This window comes from Syngnathus leptorhynchus, chromosome 17, assembly GCF_054491065.1.
Source record: "Syngnathus leptorhynchus isolate UIUO chromosome 17, UIUO_Slep, whole genome shotgun sequence".
In the NCBI taxonomy this organism is placed as follows: Eukaryota; Metazoa; Chordata; class Actinopteri; order Syngnathiformes; family Syngnathidae; genus Syngnathus; species Syngnathus leptorhynchus.
In genome coordinates this window covers 2,019,054-2,037,587 of record NC_141211.1, presented here as the reverse complement: position 1 = coordinate 2,037,587, position 18,534 = coordinate 2,019,054, and the positions used below count along the sequence as shown (strand labels likewise).

The window sequence follows — 18,534 nt, the reverse complement described above, 5'->3', positions numbered from 1 at the left end:
GGCTTATTCGTGGACTGGCGTCTCTTTTGTGCAATCGGATGCATTTGTAGGAACCAGGGGCGGGCGTTGTTCTTTTGCAGATTCACACATGGGGGGGAAAGGGGGCAAATACAGTTGTCATTCCCCCCATCCCAAAAAACACAGCAAAAAAATGTTTATAGGACGAAAAGAATTTTCTCCATTTAGCTCAATTGCATATTTGTAAATAAGAAAAATAATAAAGAGAAATATTGTCACCCTCTTCAGCCGTTTATGGCTGTATGCTCTCACGTACTTAGGTGATTGTTATTGCTTACTACGTGAAGAGTAGACAATTTTTGCCCATAGTAGAGGGATCCTTTTTTTTTCAGTAGAGGGATTCACTTGTTTTGAAGGGGGTTGCGGTGACGTCATGACAGCGAGAACTTACGGGTAACTTGATTGTAGCTCTTTGGCGTCATCTGTTGGCATTAAGGAGGCAATACGACTTTTGATAAAAAGCCTTATTTTAGAAACCAATGCAGTTGCAAAAAAAACAAACAATAATATATGCACCGACTGTATATTATAAAAGGACAAAAATGGGTGGGGGCATACAAAATATCAAAAATGTAATTATTCAAATGAGACCGGATGAGAACATATCAGGGAAAATACTATACATCAAAGTCAAAGTCCGCTTTATTGTCAATTTCTCCACATGCCAAGGCACACAAAGAGATCAAAATTACGTTTCCCACCGTCCCACCGTGACTAGACACATTGGAAAATATGTAAACGTAATAGGAAAACTCTTGAGTCACACCATTTGACAGTGCTGCTTTTTAAGTCCTTTTATGGTGGAGGTCCTCCCACAGAGCCACACGTGAACTCTTGACCGATGCTGTCATTATTCCCAAGTAAGTGTTATTCAGTAATTACCAAACTTCTTACGTCAACCACTGTGTTGCTGTTTCTGCATCCTAGCCGCTTCTATCAGTGCTGCAAAATTGCTGCATGAGGCTTATCACAGATGACTCCATATTCCGCAATCAGATGAGTCAATTCATACATTATTTCCGTTCATCTCCCCGTTGGAAGTTAAAACGTAGTATTGCGCACTGCTACATCATCAGTCATTTCACGTGTGTTTGGCCCTTTTACTGAATTTCCTCAAAAGTTACATCACTGCCATCTGGAGCTATTTCTATTTATTTACTTGGGTAATTGTGAAATCAGGTTTGATCACGTGAAGCATTTCCTGAGCTCCTATCAGAAAAGGAGTTGTTTAGACCCAACTTGCTCTCTCTCTCACTTGCTCCCTCAAACATTCTTCAGGTAACATGAGCGGAGAAGGCAGCGCGTCTGCTTCACATCACAAGGCTCAAAGCCTCGGGAGGATGTCCGAAGGAGATGTAATGACGCTGTCGAGCAACTCGCTGGGTAACTTGTCTCGGCATGAGCCTCGCACTCTCACCCGGCTGTACTGTTGCAACGGGGGCCACCATCTGAGGATTCTGCCAGATGGGACTGTCAATGGTGGTCTGATGGAAAATGACCTCAATAGTAAGTAGGTTTTCATGCAATATTCAACTGCAATATAATAACAAAAAATGTTTCTGAAACTGAAAGCTACTTCTTGATTACAGATGAATTTAACGGAGCCTTTTAAATGACGCTATATTGAAGATTTATCTTAACTGTTACTGTCCACGTTAACAAAATATGTCATATGTGCTACGTAGACATCCTGAGGCTGCAGGCTACAAATGTGGGCGAGGTCGTGATGATGGGTGAGCACACCAAAAAGTACCTGGCCATGAACAAGAAAGGACACCTCTATGGATCAGTAAGTTTCAACTCAAACTAAAGTTAAATAACACTATCGAAAATTGCAATTCTTTTGGAATCATTCAAATCAACTTACATCTTTTAGTGATTAATATCAGTTGTATCCTCCTCTGTGTTGCAGCTGACGCTCAACGATGAGTGTTACTTTCTAGAGAAATACGAGGAGAACCATTACAACACATATCGGTCGCGAAAATACGAGTGGTACGTGGGGATCAAGAAGAACGGAAAAATTAAAGCGGGCCCCAAGGCAGCTCTGACACAGAAGGCCGTCTTCTTCCTGCCGAGGTCGGCGGACGCGCGTTATGGCTCAGGTGAAACTGAACCAGCCAGATGTTTGGGACCTTAAGACACTTGGAGCCCTGCAAAAAAAAAAAAAAAAAGGAATAACTAAATCATAAAACATAAAACCTGGAGCACAATAGAACCCCCCCCCCTTCCAAAAAATGTGACATTCTCTGTGACACTAAAAAAAGCTACATTTGTTTGGATGAGTCACTTTTTAAAAAATGATGTATAACACAATATTAATTATTTTTTCAATATTTTTATTTTTCTGAAAATGATTCATACTCACAGAATGTTAATATCATTAACTTTCACCTTATATTTCATACAGTCGTGTACGTCAATAAACAATTACGCTCTTATATTGTCAAGTTTCTAACATGTCAGGACACATTTCTTATTGTTGCAATTTACATGAAGCCACAAGAGGGGAGCACAGATCTAAATTTCAACTGAGATGCACGCTGGGAGGGAGAATTTGGGGTTTAAAACTAGAAGTCTGCACAGGTTGAGTCATTTGAACTCATGCAAATATGGATGCATACAAAACAATGTGAATTTCTGGGGAGGAGAAACATTCTTGTGCGGTTTAACAGCTCAAATGGGTGAGTTCCTGTCAGGAGACAAACAAGTCTGGATCTGATGATTCAATGAAGGCAAATGTAAAGTCGGTGCAGATGACTGCAGCACAGACAAAGACAACAACCTCGGATTGATCGTCCTGACCGAGAAGAATTTGTCCTTTTTTTCACATAATGTTCACTTTATCTGGAACAGCTGAACGCAAACAAGGCACCCTTCAACCTGTCACATATGTCTGTGTTTTCTTCATAATTGCAAGATGGGAAGTGACGTCCGACAGTTCCGGGCACTGGAATGTTGTGCCCCACCTTGGTCTTGTCTATTGTATTGAAAAACAGTCAAACCTTTTTTTGTGATCGTAATGAATACTAATAATCGATTTCTAAATATTTCACAATATTGAATTTGATTTCATTATTTTTGTCATCAAGTGTAGTGACCACCATGCATGGTGGGGCAGCGCCCTTGTGCGCTCGATTGGCCATCTGCCAATGCCACTTTTTTTTTATACCGTCTTCATCAAGTAAAATCTAAATGTGGCAATCCTTGCGACTAACAGTGAGTGTTACGCAACCTGCGACCTCTCTCTGAGAAGACACACAAGCGCACACATGGTAGCGCCTAACTTGTGCAAACCAGCCAAAATGCCCCGACAAAGATGGAAAAAAAACAGTTGACGCCTTTTGTCACACAAGTATAGGAACACGACTGCAATACACATACATACACACGCACATTCACTCTCACAAACACACACACACACACAAAGTGTTGGTTGGCCGTTGGCCTGTGGGTCTGCGCGGGGCAGGAAGGGAATCATACACTGTAAACTGAACAAGGGCCGGCTTCCTCTGGGAGTCCCGAAGCCTGACAGCAGCCAAGATCCTCTAACACACACACACACACACACACACACACACACACACACACACACACACACACACACACACACACAGACATTCACTCATCTGTTACTCCTCTCTCTTTCCTCATTTCCATCTTTCTTTATTTGCCCTTCCTGCCTGCATCTCCTCCAACGTCTGTCTTTTTGCTTTGCTCCTCATCCCCTTTGCAATTCCTCCGCCTTTTTCCCCCCTCTCCTCTCAGTTAGTCTTTTCGAAAATGTATTTTCTTTGCACATTTAAATGTCTATATCTCAATTGACTTATTGTGTTCATGGTTTTTCAACCACTACTGTCATAGATAATACATTTAATACAAACTTTACAGTGTACTAGGACATCTATCTGGGGTTGTAAATGTTCAACATGTTCAAGCGCAGCAACAGTTTTAGTTCATTGTAAAATGAATAAATAGGCTACAGAAGAAAAGAAATAGCAATGTGGATTAGAGCAGGAGCCATGCAAACACATTGAAAGGATACACATTTCTTGTCTTTATGCAAGTGGCTTGCAATCCCAGACTTTCACAAAAAGTCATCTGGGATAGTTTCCAGCTCCCGCGTGACCATAATATAGAAAAGGAAATATCATTAAAAACTTCCTTGGTAGATTCCTAAAGCCCATTATAAATTCTAAACACGACAAAAGCAATGTTGTATTCAGGTAAATCAGATAATTTGCCACAGAATCACGTTGTGGACGCATAATGACCTGATTAGTGATGGGGATTAAAAAGGTCACTCTGTTCTCTGCAGGCACACATACACACACTAGCGGAAACAGGGGGCTGCATATCCGACAGCTGATCCTCAACCCAAAAAAAAAATGCTGACTCAGAACTTTTGATTGCTGAGTCGTGAGGTCTGAAGAGATGAGAAAGACAACTAGGGCCAGGTATGATTCAACATCATAATGGTTCTTGATTTTAGAGTGCGTGAGTAACACAATCAACAAGTTGCCTCCTTGTGATTCGGAGGTCATGCAAGCAAAGCATTGTGGGAGTTTTTTTTTTTTTTTGGAAGTCGAGCAGCAGAACACTGGTTGATGCCGCAATGGCATAAAATGGGTGCGCAAAGTATCCGAGCTGAGGCTTGGCTGCACCAAGCAAAACAAAGGAAAAGTAGGCCAAAAACAACGTGAGATTTGAGCTTCCATTGTATTCCCTTAACCATCTAGAACAGCTTTGCCAGCCCTGCGGAACTGCTGAAAATAGGAACAACATTTGGTCAAACCTCTAATTAATTACGTAACCAATCTGGTTAGGTCCCTATACCCAGATATTTCAAATAAATATTATTTTGAGCAACTACTTGGGTTACCTGCTAAGGTATGTGAAAGCGCTCGGGCGTTGCATAAATGTCAGTGCACAAAAAGACAGAAGAGTCATCTTGTAAAACACAATTGAGCCTGTGATGAGCCCATTTTTCGACAGGATATGATGCAAAAAAAGGCCAAATTCCCTTTCCATGGAACAAGTCCTATTTTGGCCCGCCAAAGCCACGACGCCCCCTTTTTTCCCCAGCGTCTCCTTTCTGGGAAAGAGACGTCCGACTTGAAGCTCTTATCTCTTCCATTTCCCCTTTCCTGTCATTGACAACATGAAAAGCAAAAGGAAACATAGATCACTAAACAGGGCTATTTAAAGCAAATAGCTCTCATTCCACGCGTCCCGGATCGGCCGCGACTGTTTGACTGTGGCCCTGACCATGTCACTGCTCCCACCTTTTTTTATAGCTTTACTTCCTGGCTCGTTTTAGGCCACATCCTCGTGTGTGTGTGTGTGTGTGTGTGTGTGTGTTGACTGGAGAAGCAACTATAATTGTCGAGAGGAATGTCTAATGCAAACCTTTTGAAGTGCTCCATTGTCTGGAGGGGAGGAGGTGACAAAAGAACATCAGGAAGTGATACAAGCGGTGCTTACAGTACATTTCCTCCAACAGCACACACACACAGACTAATAAACATCTCGATCCAAATGGACCACTCCCTTTTTTCTCGGTTTATGAACGCCAAGGTCAATAAAAAAAGTGAAATAAGCCTGTTGCGAAGAAAAACAGCAGCGCCTACAAGGGGTAAGTAAATAGTCTGTAAGATGAATTCAAGTGTAGGATGTTGTGAATGACTTCAAAATCATCTTACGCTACGTGGACATTGGAATTTTGAACTCATTTGAGCCTTGTTGCTAACAAAACAGCAGCGTGATCAGTTTGTCATGTGAGGAGACATCACGACCACGTTGCAGAAAAAAAAAAAACCTGCACAGTATTTAAAGCGATTTTATGCTCTGAAGTAATTCGCGTTTCAACTCTGTTGCTAACAAAAACAGCAGCACCAATTCAATTGACTATTCAGATGAATTTAAAAGAAGGCACTAACTAAAAAATGAATCAATATTTAGGTTTGACAAACACTCGTGTAACTGAATAAGAATAGCATCAGATTATGTAAAAAAAAAAAAAAATTATCCGTTTGTTTTGAACTTCCACACAGCAAGTCGGCCGACTCGGGCCAGGCCGGGCCCGGCCGAGCCGAGCAGACGAGTTTAAAACAACTGCTGCTGGCTCCTTTCAAGTGGGGCATCCATGCTGAACGCCACTCTATTCTTGTCGGAGGGGGACAGCTCCCTCCGCATGACCATGGCGCTTCAAAGCGCTGCAGCAGCAGCGACCGACCGGCCGGCATGCTTTTCTGTCTCATTTCCAAAGGAAGCGCTCCGGGCACACTCTCAATGTTATTTTACGGCTCGGTGCTGCCGCCGGGGTCTTACGCCACTGACGGGACCAGGAAATCTGTCCTCCCCCATTTTTTTTTTTTTTTTTGCCAGTGGTTTCGTTATTTTCTCCTGCCCGTTCTCCCCTCCCACAAATTCAGTGTGTGTAATTTGACTAAAAAGAAACGCCGTTCAAATAAAATAGCATGTCTGTACTGTTAGATGACCAAAGAAATAATAACGTCCTCATACTTTTTATGAAGTGAAGAACAGATGCTCTAAATACTGAGATCATGTTTTCTGTCATTCAAGCAGAAGTCCAAATTCAAAAGAAGCTTGGGATTTTAAAATGAAAAATAAAAAAAGTGCTTCGTGGTTCGGTAAAAATGTGTGCGCTTTATTTTGGAGTACGAGCGATTTGCTTGCCAATGCCTGAGGAAAGAGAAGCGGTGTGGTTGCAGATGGTGGTGAGGTGGAGCCCACATGACAAGTGTGTGTGTGTGCTCCTCACTTCTGGGAAGACAAATGACGGACGCTTGTTTGTCTCATCTATTTACACTCACTAATGCATTTTGCAAACCTCTCAATATTGTATGGTTTTGCATTTTCATCTGTCACCCGGGGTCTTGACCCTGACCTACTTATTCACTTCAGGTTTACTGGGAACACTGACTTTACACACGCACCCTACCACGGCCGAGATGACCGAGGCCCACCGTGTACAGTTACTCACAACCCCAGGAAGCGGAGGTATGACATCACCTTATCATCTCCTGTGGGCCCAAGGAGTGGGGGTGGATGGAGGTCTACGAGAAGGAAGACGAGGAGGAGGGAGAGAGCAGGTGGGGGTTGAGGAAGGGCTGACAGACTGGAGAGCGGAAGAAAAAAAAAAGATAAAGCCAAAAGAAAGATAAGCCAAATAAAGGGCAGCAGATGACATCATAGACCATGTTGACTTCCTGTGACAACACACACACACGCACTCGCACAGAGTCAAGCTGTGGCCGTCAGTCACATAACCACACACACTTAACATGGCATGCGTTAAAAACAGACCTTCGCTGCGGAGGGTGTTTTAATCCAGTTAGGCCTGCTCTGCGAAAGGAGGTCAGCTTGAGGAAATAAACGCGCTGCTGGCTTTTATTACTCACACATGACGGACACAAGCGCATGATCAGGACTGACAGTCCACTCACGTCTCTACTAATGATAAAGATAGTAACGATATAAAGTTTCAATTTCATTGGAAACATATTACAATATGACAAAATGAAGTACAGAATTAAGCAATCTTACAGGAAAAAAAAGTTACAATATGACAAAAATAACGTCAGCTAAATATAGCGGATTGTCATTTTGCTTGGAATACAAAAAACAAAAAAATCTAAACACGCTTCTAGCACGTAACAAAAAGCTATACTTAACCTTCAGTCCACAATACAAATCCCCAAAATAACCCGGATTAACGTCACGGATGGGTGGAAATAGAAACACAAATACAAGTTCATAGGATAATTCATCACCCTGAGTGAATTGTGTACGATAAGTGCTTGGAGGAGAAACAATGGGAGGAAAATATGCACGTCATCAAGTGCTCAGCCAGTCTGGCTGGGAACGATAGACCATAATACGCATGGGTTCAACAAGGCTAGTGTGAGTGCCATCTATGATAGGAATAAAAATAAAATGATGAGAAAATGCTGCCTCCACATTTGAAAATACAATCCACCTATTATGACCTGTTTTCTTTACAATTGGAACGACCACACTAGTACCTGCTTGGGTTGTAGCAACGTCGCCATGGTAACGTCCCCCAAACTCTGGTGGGGTATGGCATAATATCTGATATGAGATGACAATGTACCAGTTTGTGTTGCAGTGCCGTGAACTATAAGGATGCAATATCGCTCTCACGCTCACACACAAGTACGTCTACACACACACACACACACACACACACACACACACACACACACACACACACACACACACACACACACACACACGCACACACACACACACACACACAGTTCCAGGTAGTCTAAATGTCTGCACAGGAAGCGGCACAAACCTCGCTAAGTGTGTTGTTTCATTTTGCAATAAAGCTGTAAAAGGAAGCTTGCTATAATTCCCACGTGTTGATGCATAGAAGAATATGCATCAAAGCACACAACACACGTCATCATGGGCCATAAGGGCACAGAATGGGAAGAGGCCACTCGTTAACAGTGGGAAAAGGAGCCTAGCCCCACTAGGACAATAGAAAGACTCATAGGATTTGCATCATCATTATTTTGCTTATGCCAACAAAACAATGACAATTTACACTTGCATGTTAGTTTACAGGGGTTGGGCAGAAATCATATGCAGTATCCATCCATTTGACTCTGATCCAAAATCTAATCTAAGAAAGCTTGTGTTAACATCCAAGGTGAACCAACGACACCCAGGAACCCTTTCAGAGAAAGACATAATTGCATTTTCCAGCAGCGCCATCGACTGAGACGTGTCGTCCGCTCGGCATCACAATGTGGCATTGAGCTATAAATGGATCCCCCCCCCCGCGCTATTTATAGCATCACTGGATCAGATGGTGGGCGGAAGGCACCGTCACACGACACCGAGAAGGTTCCGACCTTCTCCTACTCGCTCTCGTGTGGCCTTTGTGCGCTTCCTGATCGGGGTTACCCTAAAAAATGCTTGCGTCATCTAGCGCAATACCTCAATCCTGTGAATGGAATATCGTATTCAAGAGGAAGTGAGGAACCACAACGGCATGCATTTATCTGTGTGTGCGAGAGAGTGTCAGCGTATGACTAAATATAGCCTTGTTTCCCTGGTAACACCTGAGGATCATACTAATAGTGTTGGCACAACATCCACCATCGGCACGCTCGTTCATAAAAATGCCAAACTGCCTCCATGTGAATAAATATGACAAGACATCATATCACGGACAATGTGAATCGAGCCTTTATTTGAGCTTCTTTGAGCGGATGAAAGAGAGCGATCGGCCAGGCGGAACAATCCGTGATGGCTTTTGTGCCACATCCACAAGTCTTCGAACGGGGGGGGGGGACCCCAGTGGAAGGGGGAAACCGGCCATAATGGAGCACTAAAGGATGTGCAAAAGATTTGAGTGAATTTTAAAAACAGCTAGGTGGATACGCCACACTCTTGACATCATCACCATTGGCGGGACGTTCGCCCCTGCTAAGATGGCTGCCATGTATCCATGCATTTGATGGAAAAGTTGCCCCTACCAACATGACCACCACTTTTTTTTTTTTTTAATCTCCGTTTGTGATGAAAACCATCTTGTGTAAAGGGGCCCCTTAAGGTACCAAAGCTCCATCTGTTGGTCACTATGTACATCTTGAAGAGGTGTGGTCATATCCGTCTGGCGTTTTGGATAGCAGCAAGAGTGCTATTGTATAAAGTGACAAGACCATCAAAGGACGTTTTTTTTTTTTTTTTATGACTGCGGTGTTCAAAGGAACAGTTTGATATGTTCAAAGCATGCAAACACACCACAGGAGACAGAGAGAGGCTGCTAGCAAATGGAAAGTTCAGCGTTAAAGACAGCCACAGATGAAGCCTGTGAGAAAAGGCCTCCAAAAGGCATTTGAAGACCAAAGCCCAACCTGCGTGGCATTGTGTCATTCTCAGGGATGGCAATGCTTCCCACATTTGACCAAAACAACAGTCCGCAACAATATTCTTATTTCCATTTCAGAGCTGCAGCCTGAAACTGCATAGATGAGCAAGCAGTGTGGGAAGTGAGTATGGTGCGAATGAAAGTAGGTGGCGCTAGTGTGGGTGCTGTAGGTATGTGGTGTTGGAGGTGGCAACCTTCCCAAGACCTCACCAACTAATCCCGTTCATAACAAAGGCCCGCCTCTCTGCTCGGCTGGACTCTGAGCCCGGCCCGGCCCGGCCCAAAACCCTGCTGTTTACAATATCCCTACTCTTGCTTTTTTAAAAAGAGTTTCATGGTTCCGACTTGAGGGACAGACCGAGCTGGTGTGTGAACGCGTGTGAAGGAAGGGGGTTAGAGAGCTGCGGAGAAAGAGGCCACAAAGGTGCTGTTTTGTCCAGCGGGAACAAGGGAGCTATTACACAAGACATGGGGAGAGGAAGGAAGGAAGGCAGGAAGGGAGATTGAGGAAGGAGGAGGCGGCGGAGGAGAAGGCCCAGTGGAGGATTAGCTGGCTGGCCAGCTGCTCCCCGAGGGACTAAACATAAGAGACACTTTTATTCTGACAGGAAGACTTGACTCTCGAGAGCCCGTGAAGAACAAGAGGCTAGATTTGAAAAGAATAACATTTAGGGGGAATCGACTGTATACCCAGAAAAATAAACACCACCCTTGCGTGGATACTTCCAGATTAGGGAGGGAGGTCAGAGGCAACGGGGAGAAGAAGAAAAAAAAAAAAAAAATCAATCCATGGACGAGTGCTGGAAAGTCTTGCATGAGAGTAGAAGAATAATCTGGCCAGTCTAAAGCCTGTTGCTAACCAAAACAGCATCACCCACCGACGCACATCGACACACGACGAGGTCCCTGTGCAGCATTAAAGATGATCTTATGTTACACTACGATTAGAGATGATGTATTGGTGGCTACAACATTTCCACATGTATTGTCATTGTTTTGTCAAACATCTGGACTTCAGGGGACATTGGAGATGCTAAAGACTCCCTAGATCCCCTGTTTTCTTTGTAATTCTTGCAAGCAGAGAAAGTTACGAAAATATCAGTTTACGCTCATCTTCAATGTCTCATCCCACGCACCCAATGTCTTATTTCTGAGAGCGCTGTTCAAAAACATGCAGTCAACCGATCAAAATATTAGGTACACGTATATTCTAGCACAAAACAAACAAAATCTACCTTGACATAATTACAAGCTCAGTTGTGGTTATCGGAGACAATTGTATTTATTAAAATTTGCAGTTGTGGATTATTATTTTGCAAAGTTTTATACAAAGCTTTAAAAAAAAAAAGTCAGGTCCCTCGTTTGATAACGATTTTCCTTCACCCATTCAAGAATTTCAGACTTTAACAAGCCCGTCTCGAGATGATGCAGTGGACGTTGGACTCAATGTACGGCGCATATGACACGCTTAAGTGGGATCATGTGTTCCTGTGGGCTGCAGGGATGCCTAGAAGTGGCGGCTGACAGCCCACAGGAGCCGTAGCTCTTCCCAACAAGACAATAATGATATCTCCATTGACGCACACCAGTAGGTCATTCTGACACAGCTCGCACGGCGCCTGAAAGCATCTCACAACAATTCGCCAGACGACCACTACCACTACCTTTCTTTCCCTTCCTGCCCTTGCGTCCGCGTTTACCTCGCTGTCTTCTTCTCCATATGGCAGTCATTTGTCTGGAGGAGGTCTGTCAGACATAAATAATAGCTTATGAAAAAAGTCAAGGAGAAAGCTGAGGGACAGGCTGGCTGGGGGCGAGGAGGAGGGGGGGGGAGCTAAATCGCTGCATTTATCTCGTTTGGCTTTCAGAACTCAGACAAGGTGGAATAGTGGAGCACCTCAAGTACAGTGGCAGCTTTGACTAACGACTTTCATCAATTGGTTTAGCATAGTTACTATTCATTTCATGTTAAATATCCTTATTTTTATATTCGTACCAAGTCAAGGTCCGATCCCTGCACGCGCCAATCTGTATGTGCGCGTGCGCGCCGGCATCCTGATTAACATTGGCCCCAATTCGCTGAGGGACACGCATTCTAAGCCCTTCCTTCCTGCTCCGAGTGGAATTCTCATTAGCTGATAACTACTTTTCAAGAGAGCGCTGCATTCCTCCGCTGGATACCGGGGGCCTTGCTCGCAGGATCCCACAAAACACACACGCACAGGCATCGGGGCGGCGATACAAATGGATTCAGATACACTCAATGCGATTTGCAACTTTTTTCCTTTAACTTTTGGGAGTTTCACCGTAATACTGTGCGCCAGTAAGCAGACCTTAAATTATGTGTCAATGTTTTTTGGAGGGGGATTTATGAATAAAAGTATTAGTGGTGTCGGTGCATGGTATCGGTGACTACTAAAAAGTTGATACTTGTAAAAGGGATATCCAGCATCCCTAAATATAATATGTATAATAGTCATATATTTAATATTTTTTATGAATTAGTGGTTTGGTTCAGCAACAGGTGGATTTTTTTTTCAAAATGTGGTAAAAAGTTTTTATGGGTCAAACTAAAAACAAACTATGAAAATATCTCAAAAGCAAGATTTCTAGAAAAAAAAAAGAAACTATTTCGAGACAAATAAAGCCATCTCTGCAAAGCAATAGGTGCCCCCTCCCCACGCTGACCCGGTTGGAGATCTCCATTCAACTCCTCCAAGGCTGTAAAGCTTTCATCAGTAGGAAATCGTGACAGAACGTGAGAAATCTGAGGGAAACCACGGACGCAAGTGTTTTGAACCTGCTCCACAGCTAAGCGTGGCGAAACATTTTGAGCTTCTTTGTCATCTCCGGCACACCTCGTTGGCTTTTTCTCTGATGTTGAACTTTGTATGAGGGCTGCATGAGACCTCAAGGATTAAAAACACTTTTGAGAATTCTGAAGTAGTGTCGAAATGTGCAACGGTGTCAATGCTGACAAGGGGGGGGGGGGGGGGAGAAAGTGACGTTAGGAATGTGGATGCATGTGTCCCTGATGTCCATGTGCAAAAAGGTGGCGGGTGAGAGATTCGTCAACGAATGAGCATCTGGTAATATATATAATCAGTCCTTCTCATGATTACGCAGACTGACCATGTGACTGATCAACATCCGGAATGAACAGTCCAAGCAAGTGTGGATTTTATTGACCATAACTGTCATGTCAGCACATGACACCTTTATGGCGAGAACAAGTGGGAGCATCCTGAATCTTGTCCAGATGTGTTTTAAGCAACGATGGAAGATTCTATATTTATTTAACAGTACATGAACATATTTTTGTTTCTTGGGGCATTTTTTTTTTTTTTTGCACAAGCTGTGGGGCAAGTGTAATTTAGAAGCTTTACGGTGCTGCAAAAGTTACTATTATTATTACGAAGGGAATTTTTTTGTTAATTTGGAAGTAAATAGTAGATTCAGGGCTGAAACTATATTCCAAGGCTTGGAGTAATGGGCCAGCTCTACCGCCCACTTAGGCCTCATTCAACTCATTTGTCTGGCTCCTTTCCCTCTGCATGAACACTTCCTCTCAGCCTGTAAAATGATCACCGGACGACTGCTTGATTCGCCTCTGAGCTTTGCTTTCCACTCATCTACTTTGCTGCTATTTCCACTTTTGCTTGAGCAGCTTCCGTCCCACCTCCTCCAGTCCTCCGGACATGTAACCTTCATTTGCTACAAGGTGGATCTCGACCCCTTCTTTGCCTTCAGTGAAGGTCGATTTCACTTGCACCCACAGTAAGGCAGCTATGTTTCTAGCGTGAACTTTTGGCCAAAATCAAATATGACCAGTTTGATTCACGTTTTGAAACATAGAGGCCATCACTGGTGGTGGAAGTCAACAGGTGATCAACTGCTAACGCAAAGCAGTTTCATGATAAGAGTTTGAATTCAAGGAAAATTCATTTCTATGGAGAAATGCAGATTGATGCAAAGAAGCGAGGCAGACTGGATGGAATTAAAATGTCATATCAACATTAACTCAAAGCAACTCTGGAGTGATCAGTTCAAGACGATGGAAATGGAAAACATCCAAGGATTGTGTGAAAGATTTTCAGACACAATTGATTTAAAATACTTGATTGTCTGATATGTTGCTGCTCAACCCAAAAAGACATACAACAACTAACTGTGAACTCTGTCTGGCTGCTGTGCAGGAATTTGGGCTTTTTTCTCCCTTAGGTAAATCTTTTATGGAAAAGGGTTTGTGGCTTTAGCCTGCTGCACTCAAGCTGATGTTTATGGAAGGAAGTGCACCTTCCATAATTTATGTATTAACTGAGTGCGTGTGTGTCCACTTGTGTCGTTTTCTTCAGAGGATTGTTAATTGTCTCTCTTTGTCAAATTGTTAAGAGAGAATTGTGCTAAGCTACTTCCTGTCGCTGCTCTACCACGTCAGTAACAAGTCACGGTTGTCCGTAAAGATCCCAAAATCTTTGTGTCCCAATCTGAAACTCCAGATTTTTGACCTGTGCCGCTCGTACGATCCAGCTGGAACGTTTGTGTGCTACTAATGACTTGAGCAGAAGAGCTTCAAACATCCTCTCGGCCGTCGCCAGAGTCAGGTTGGCAGATGTTCTGAGCTGCCTCTCAGACGTTTGGCGTCTTTCGAGTAGATAAAGAACGCGGCGTTCTTTCGGTAGCACGATACCCGTTAACCATAAGATGTTCTGATAGTTAAGAGCCATAGGAGAAGTTTGCCTCGAGTCTTAAAGGCAAGGGATCCTGTTTTGCTCCGTATGTTTGTTGCGTCCCATCCTGTGAAAAACGCACAAGCATGTCTCTGGCCACCTGTTGAAGCCATGAATCCGCTTTGCTCCAAACATCTGCTTTCTTTCAAACACATGATCTGGGATGCGAGGGTTCGTAACGAAAGAATACAAAGCTTTGACACGCTGGCTGGGAGTCAGCCTGGCTTTTGACTTCTGGCTCTCCTGCCAAATCCCGAGGTGATGAGAAAACCTTTCTCTTGAAGGAAGTATCCTCATCCTTCATTCTCTACCACTTTCCAGTCAAGTTTGTTAACTTGCCATAATAAAAGTGCATCATATCTCGCAGGTAGACGCTCTTTCCACTTTTCCTGGTAGACCATAGTCTGCTATTTCACTGTTGCGAAATAGCGATTCCAGACCGCATTGCCAGTGCTACTTTTTCATCCTGGAGGACCGGCAAAGCTTCCGAGCAGACTACTGTAGGGCCCCCGGATGTACATTTGTCTGTCTATGAAACGGAGCTTCCAGCCACTACTTCTACTGTCCTTCTGTCAGTCAACCATTCAACGATGTCGATGATGGTGAAGAATTACTAACAACTAACACACTGAGTGTTACGGATTAGAGTCGATTTGACATCCTAGTTTGGTGCAAACTCCAGGTCAGAAAGAAAAATTCAATACATTCCACGTTAGCTCATTTTGGGTATTGGTCAACTTCAAGGTAACGATGAGATCTTATGGCAGATTTTCCTAACGGGAGAACCTTAGCACTTTTTTTGGATCAAAACTAACCAGGCCCCAGGAGAAGCCACAAAATGGCATAAATTCACAGATGGGCTCTACTTTTTCCAGAATTGAGCCCATTGATACAAAAAGTCTCATCTCCCACGTACATACGTATCCGGTTAATTCACTTGTTACACTGGGGCCATTACAGTGTGGCTTGGGTTTCTACCGAGCATTCCGACACAGAGAAGATCTTTGTTCTGTTTTGAACCGTGAGCAATGAGACGCTCTTGGAAAAGAGGAATCCAACTGTTCCCAGGATCCTTTTCACCTGCAACAGAAAACAATGGGGAGGTCTCAACTGTGATGGAGAACATCAATGTACGGTAGTAATTTACAGACCACGGAACAAGTGAATGTTTGATGTTCCTATAGTCATCGATAAGATTTGCGACATCCATCCATTATCCACACCGAGGGGCGGATGAATTCATATGTTCTTATTTTCAATGTGGAAATTGGACCGGAGCATTTGACCAACAGCCTCATCACATGGAGAATCGAGCGGAAGCATAGTCTGGCTTGAGGATGTGAAACACACTCGTGGGACGAACTCACTACACAAACATTATCACAAGGCCTGCTAAACCAGTTTGATCATCAAGCACTTTTCTTGCCAGCCACCACTTCCGCTTTTTTTGGACTTTGAAGTTCCAGTGTGCGTGTGTGCCTGAATGAGCGTACGAGACCCTGATATTAGGTAGAGTTCAACTTGGGTTAAGGTGAGGATTAGAGTTAAGGCTTCAGGAAATGAATGGAAGTCAATGTAATGTGCTTGAAGTGATGTGATGGTAGGAAGTCATCCGTGTGTGTGCGTGCGTGCGTGCGTGTCTTCTCAACGCGGTCTCAGAGGATGTAAATCACCCTGTCCAAAGTGATCACTGTGAAAACATCCTGTGTGCGTGCTGAGACACCACCATTCCCCAATGCATACACACACACACACGCACACACAGACAGACACACACACACACACACACACACACACACACAAGGCTATAATATGGTATGAGCTAGATGAGTGAAGGGGAAAATATCAACATACTACAGTAAAACTTCCAAAGTGGAACACAAGCCGTTCCTGGTTGACTTCCAAGTGCTTCCATTTTTTTTTATACAGTGCACTAAAGATAATCAATCAACATTAAAAGTCAAATAAAGTAATATTACTACAAACAGTCCGAAATTTAAAAATAGACACGTTTCATTGGATCGCTCATATTGTCTTCAATAGCCTGACTTTTTGCTCGAAATTTCTGGTTCTTTTGGAATCATCGCACATTTCTTTTTCCACTTTTTGTGCAGGTTGGCTTTCCAGTAACTTGCCTATGAGAGTGTGTTGTTCCACTCGACAGCTATATATAACACAGAGACAGACATCTGTGATAACAAGCTATTGAAATGATGCAGATGAGTGTGATGTGGCGTTGCATGCAAGGGACATATTGGAGAGCTTGTCAGTGATTGGGGGGCGGGCGGGCGGGCGCGGTGATGCTTTCCAGACAGGACGTCCACTACTTAGTAAACATCTACACGCAGTAAATCAAGTGTAATGCTTTTTTCTGAGGCTTTTTTGTGGGTGTGACAGCATCAATACCAATGATGGCAAAAAGGAAGAATGTCATAGAACCAGAAATGGACTGGAAGCAATTGCACCATTAGTGGTAGCATAATGCTACCATAGTGTTGATGTGAAGTCAACAAGCAAAAACACAAAGACCAGTACCATAGCCACATAGACTCCAAAAGCAAATCAACTCCTGACTGAACTAAACTGATAGAAAAAGACATCTTAAAATAATACATTAGAAAAGAATTGGATGCTTGAAGCATCACCTTTCTTATAAAACCAGAATAAATGAAATGCCAAGTTGTTTTTTATGACCAATTTTGAGCAATTCAATGTCGACCAAGTAATTAAATAATAAATATCAGTAAATAGACGGATAAAAGGCTAAAGAAAACAGGAACCAACTATTTTATCTTATCTACTGTTTACAACTCCTTTGTGCAGAGACTCCCAAGAGTTTTTTTTTTTTTTTTTTGCCATTCGTCACCATGTATGTGTTTTACAAAGTTACACTTTGTCACTTCCACAAAAGGCAACACTTAAATTGCTGTATGAGACTTTGTTTCTTGACTTATCACATACTGAAGAAAATGAAATGTGTTGATTGGGATCAGGCTTATAATTTTCATTAGTTACTTTTTATTTACTCAAAGTTTTTTTTTAATTCAATTTTTTTGGAGTGTGTTTTTTTTAGCTTGTACACAAAAAACTTGCTGTGTTTTAGTGTATTTTTCTAGTTTTAGATTTGATTTGATTTGATTAGATTGAAATTTGACATGGCGGTCGCCTCCCACGCTTCATTGCACGGAGATGAAGGCCTGGCAAGCGAGGGCTGGCACCATCATGTGAAAAAGGGGACATAGGCAGGGGGGCACGACAGTAGGTGGGTGGCTCGGCCATTGTGAGGGTTTAGGCTACTGTTAGCTAGCAGTGGGGCCACTGGAGGTGAAGTGAGGGTGTGACTGACACTTGGATAGAGGTGACTGGCAGGGGGTGGCAGGGGGGATAATGGCAGCAGGATGCCGCATTGTGCGTGGGCGCAACCACAGGCAAGGCATGGTCTCGGTGTGTGTTTTTTCAGGTGTCCGTGCAACCCTGCAGGCCATGGAGGAAGAGGTGGCAGCTCATTAGCCTGATCAAAGAGTTAACTTCCCCTCTCTGCTTGAACACGCACACACACGTTCACCTGGGAAAAGTCCAGGCTAATCTGCAAAAAATCCGGGGGGCCTCAATTCAAGAAAATGTGGATGCGGACGTGAGATGGAGAAAGGTAGAGGTCATATGTCACCGCTTCAGGTCAGAGAAAGAAACTATAGATACGATAGAACATCGGTAAATTCATACCTTGACAGCATTAGTGACAAGTGAGCATTATTAGGGTTTTTGGAAAGGCTACATTTTTGACACAGGATGACATTATTTGAAGCTGGTCTACCTAATTCATAGTCACGTGGATATTATGAAGGGGGAAATATA

The 18,534-nt window shown here is 43.3% G+C and overlaps 1 protein-coding gene and 1 long non-coding RNA gene across 2 annotated transcripts in view; one reads left to right on the top strand and one right to left on the bottom strand.

Moving 5' to 3' along the window:
- Positions 1-642: 642 nt before the first annotated feature.
- LOC147042920 (uncharacterized) overlaps positions 643-18,534 on the bottom strand; it is a 40,423-nt gene continuing 22,531 nt past the window's right edge. The window contains exons 4-5 of the long non-coding RNA XR_015068651.1: positions 1,886-2,171; positions 643-1,502 (exon numbers count right to left, since the gene is read on the bottom strand). This is a non-coding gene — a long non-coding RNA (uncharacterized LOC147042920). The remainder of the gene's footprint in view (positions 1,503-1,885; positions 2,172-18,534) is intronic.
- On the top strand, positions 680-2,566 carry LOC147042922 (fibroblast growth factor 1-like). The gene is made up of 4 exons (XM_085935711.1): positions 680-878; positions 1,297-1,524; positions 1,704-1,807; positions 1,931-2,566. The coding sequence occupies exons 1-4, from the start codon at positions 860-862 to the stop codon at positions 2,156-2,158; spliced, it is 579 nt and encodes a 192-aa protein (XP_085791837.1). The 5' UTR covers positions 680-859; the 3' UTR covers positions 2,159-2,566.

Excerpts from the sequence above, each read along its gene's own strand:
- LOC147042922 (XM_085935711.1), top strand. Across the intron at positions 1,525-1,703 it reads GATGGAAAATGACCTCAATA|ACATCCTGAGGCTGCAGGCT; the intron begins GTAAGTAGGTTT and ends TGTGCTACGTAG. Across the intron at positions 1,808-1,930 it reads AAGGACACCTCTATGGATCA|CTGACGCTCAACGATGAGTG; the intron begins GTAAGTTTCAAC and ends TCTGTGTTGCAG.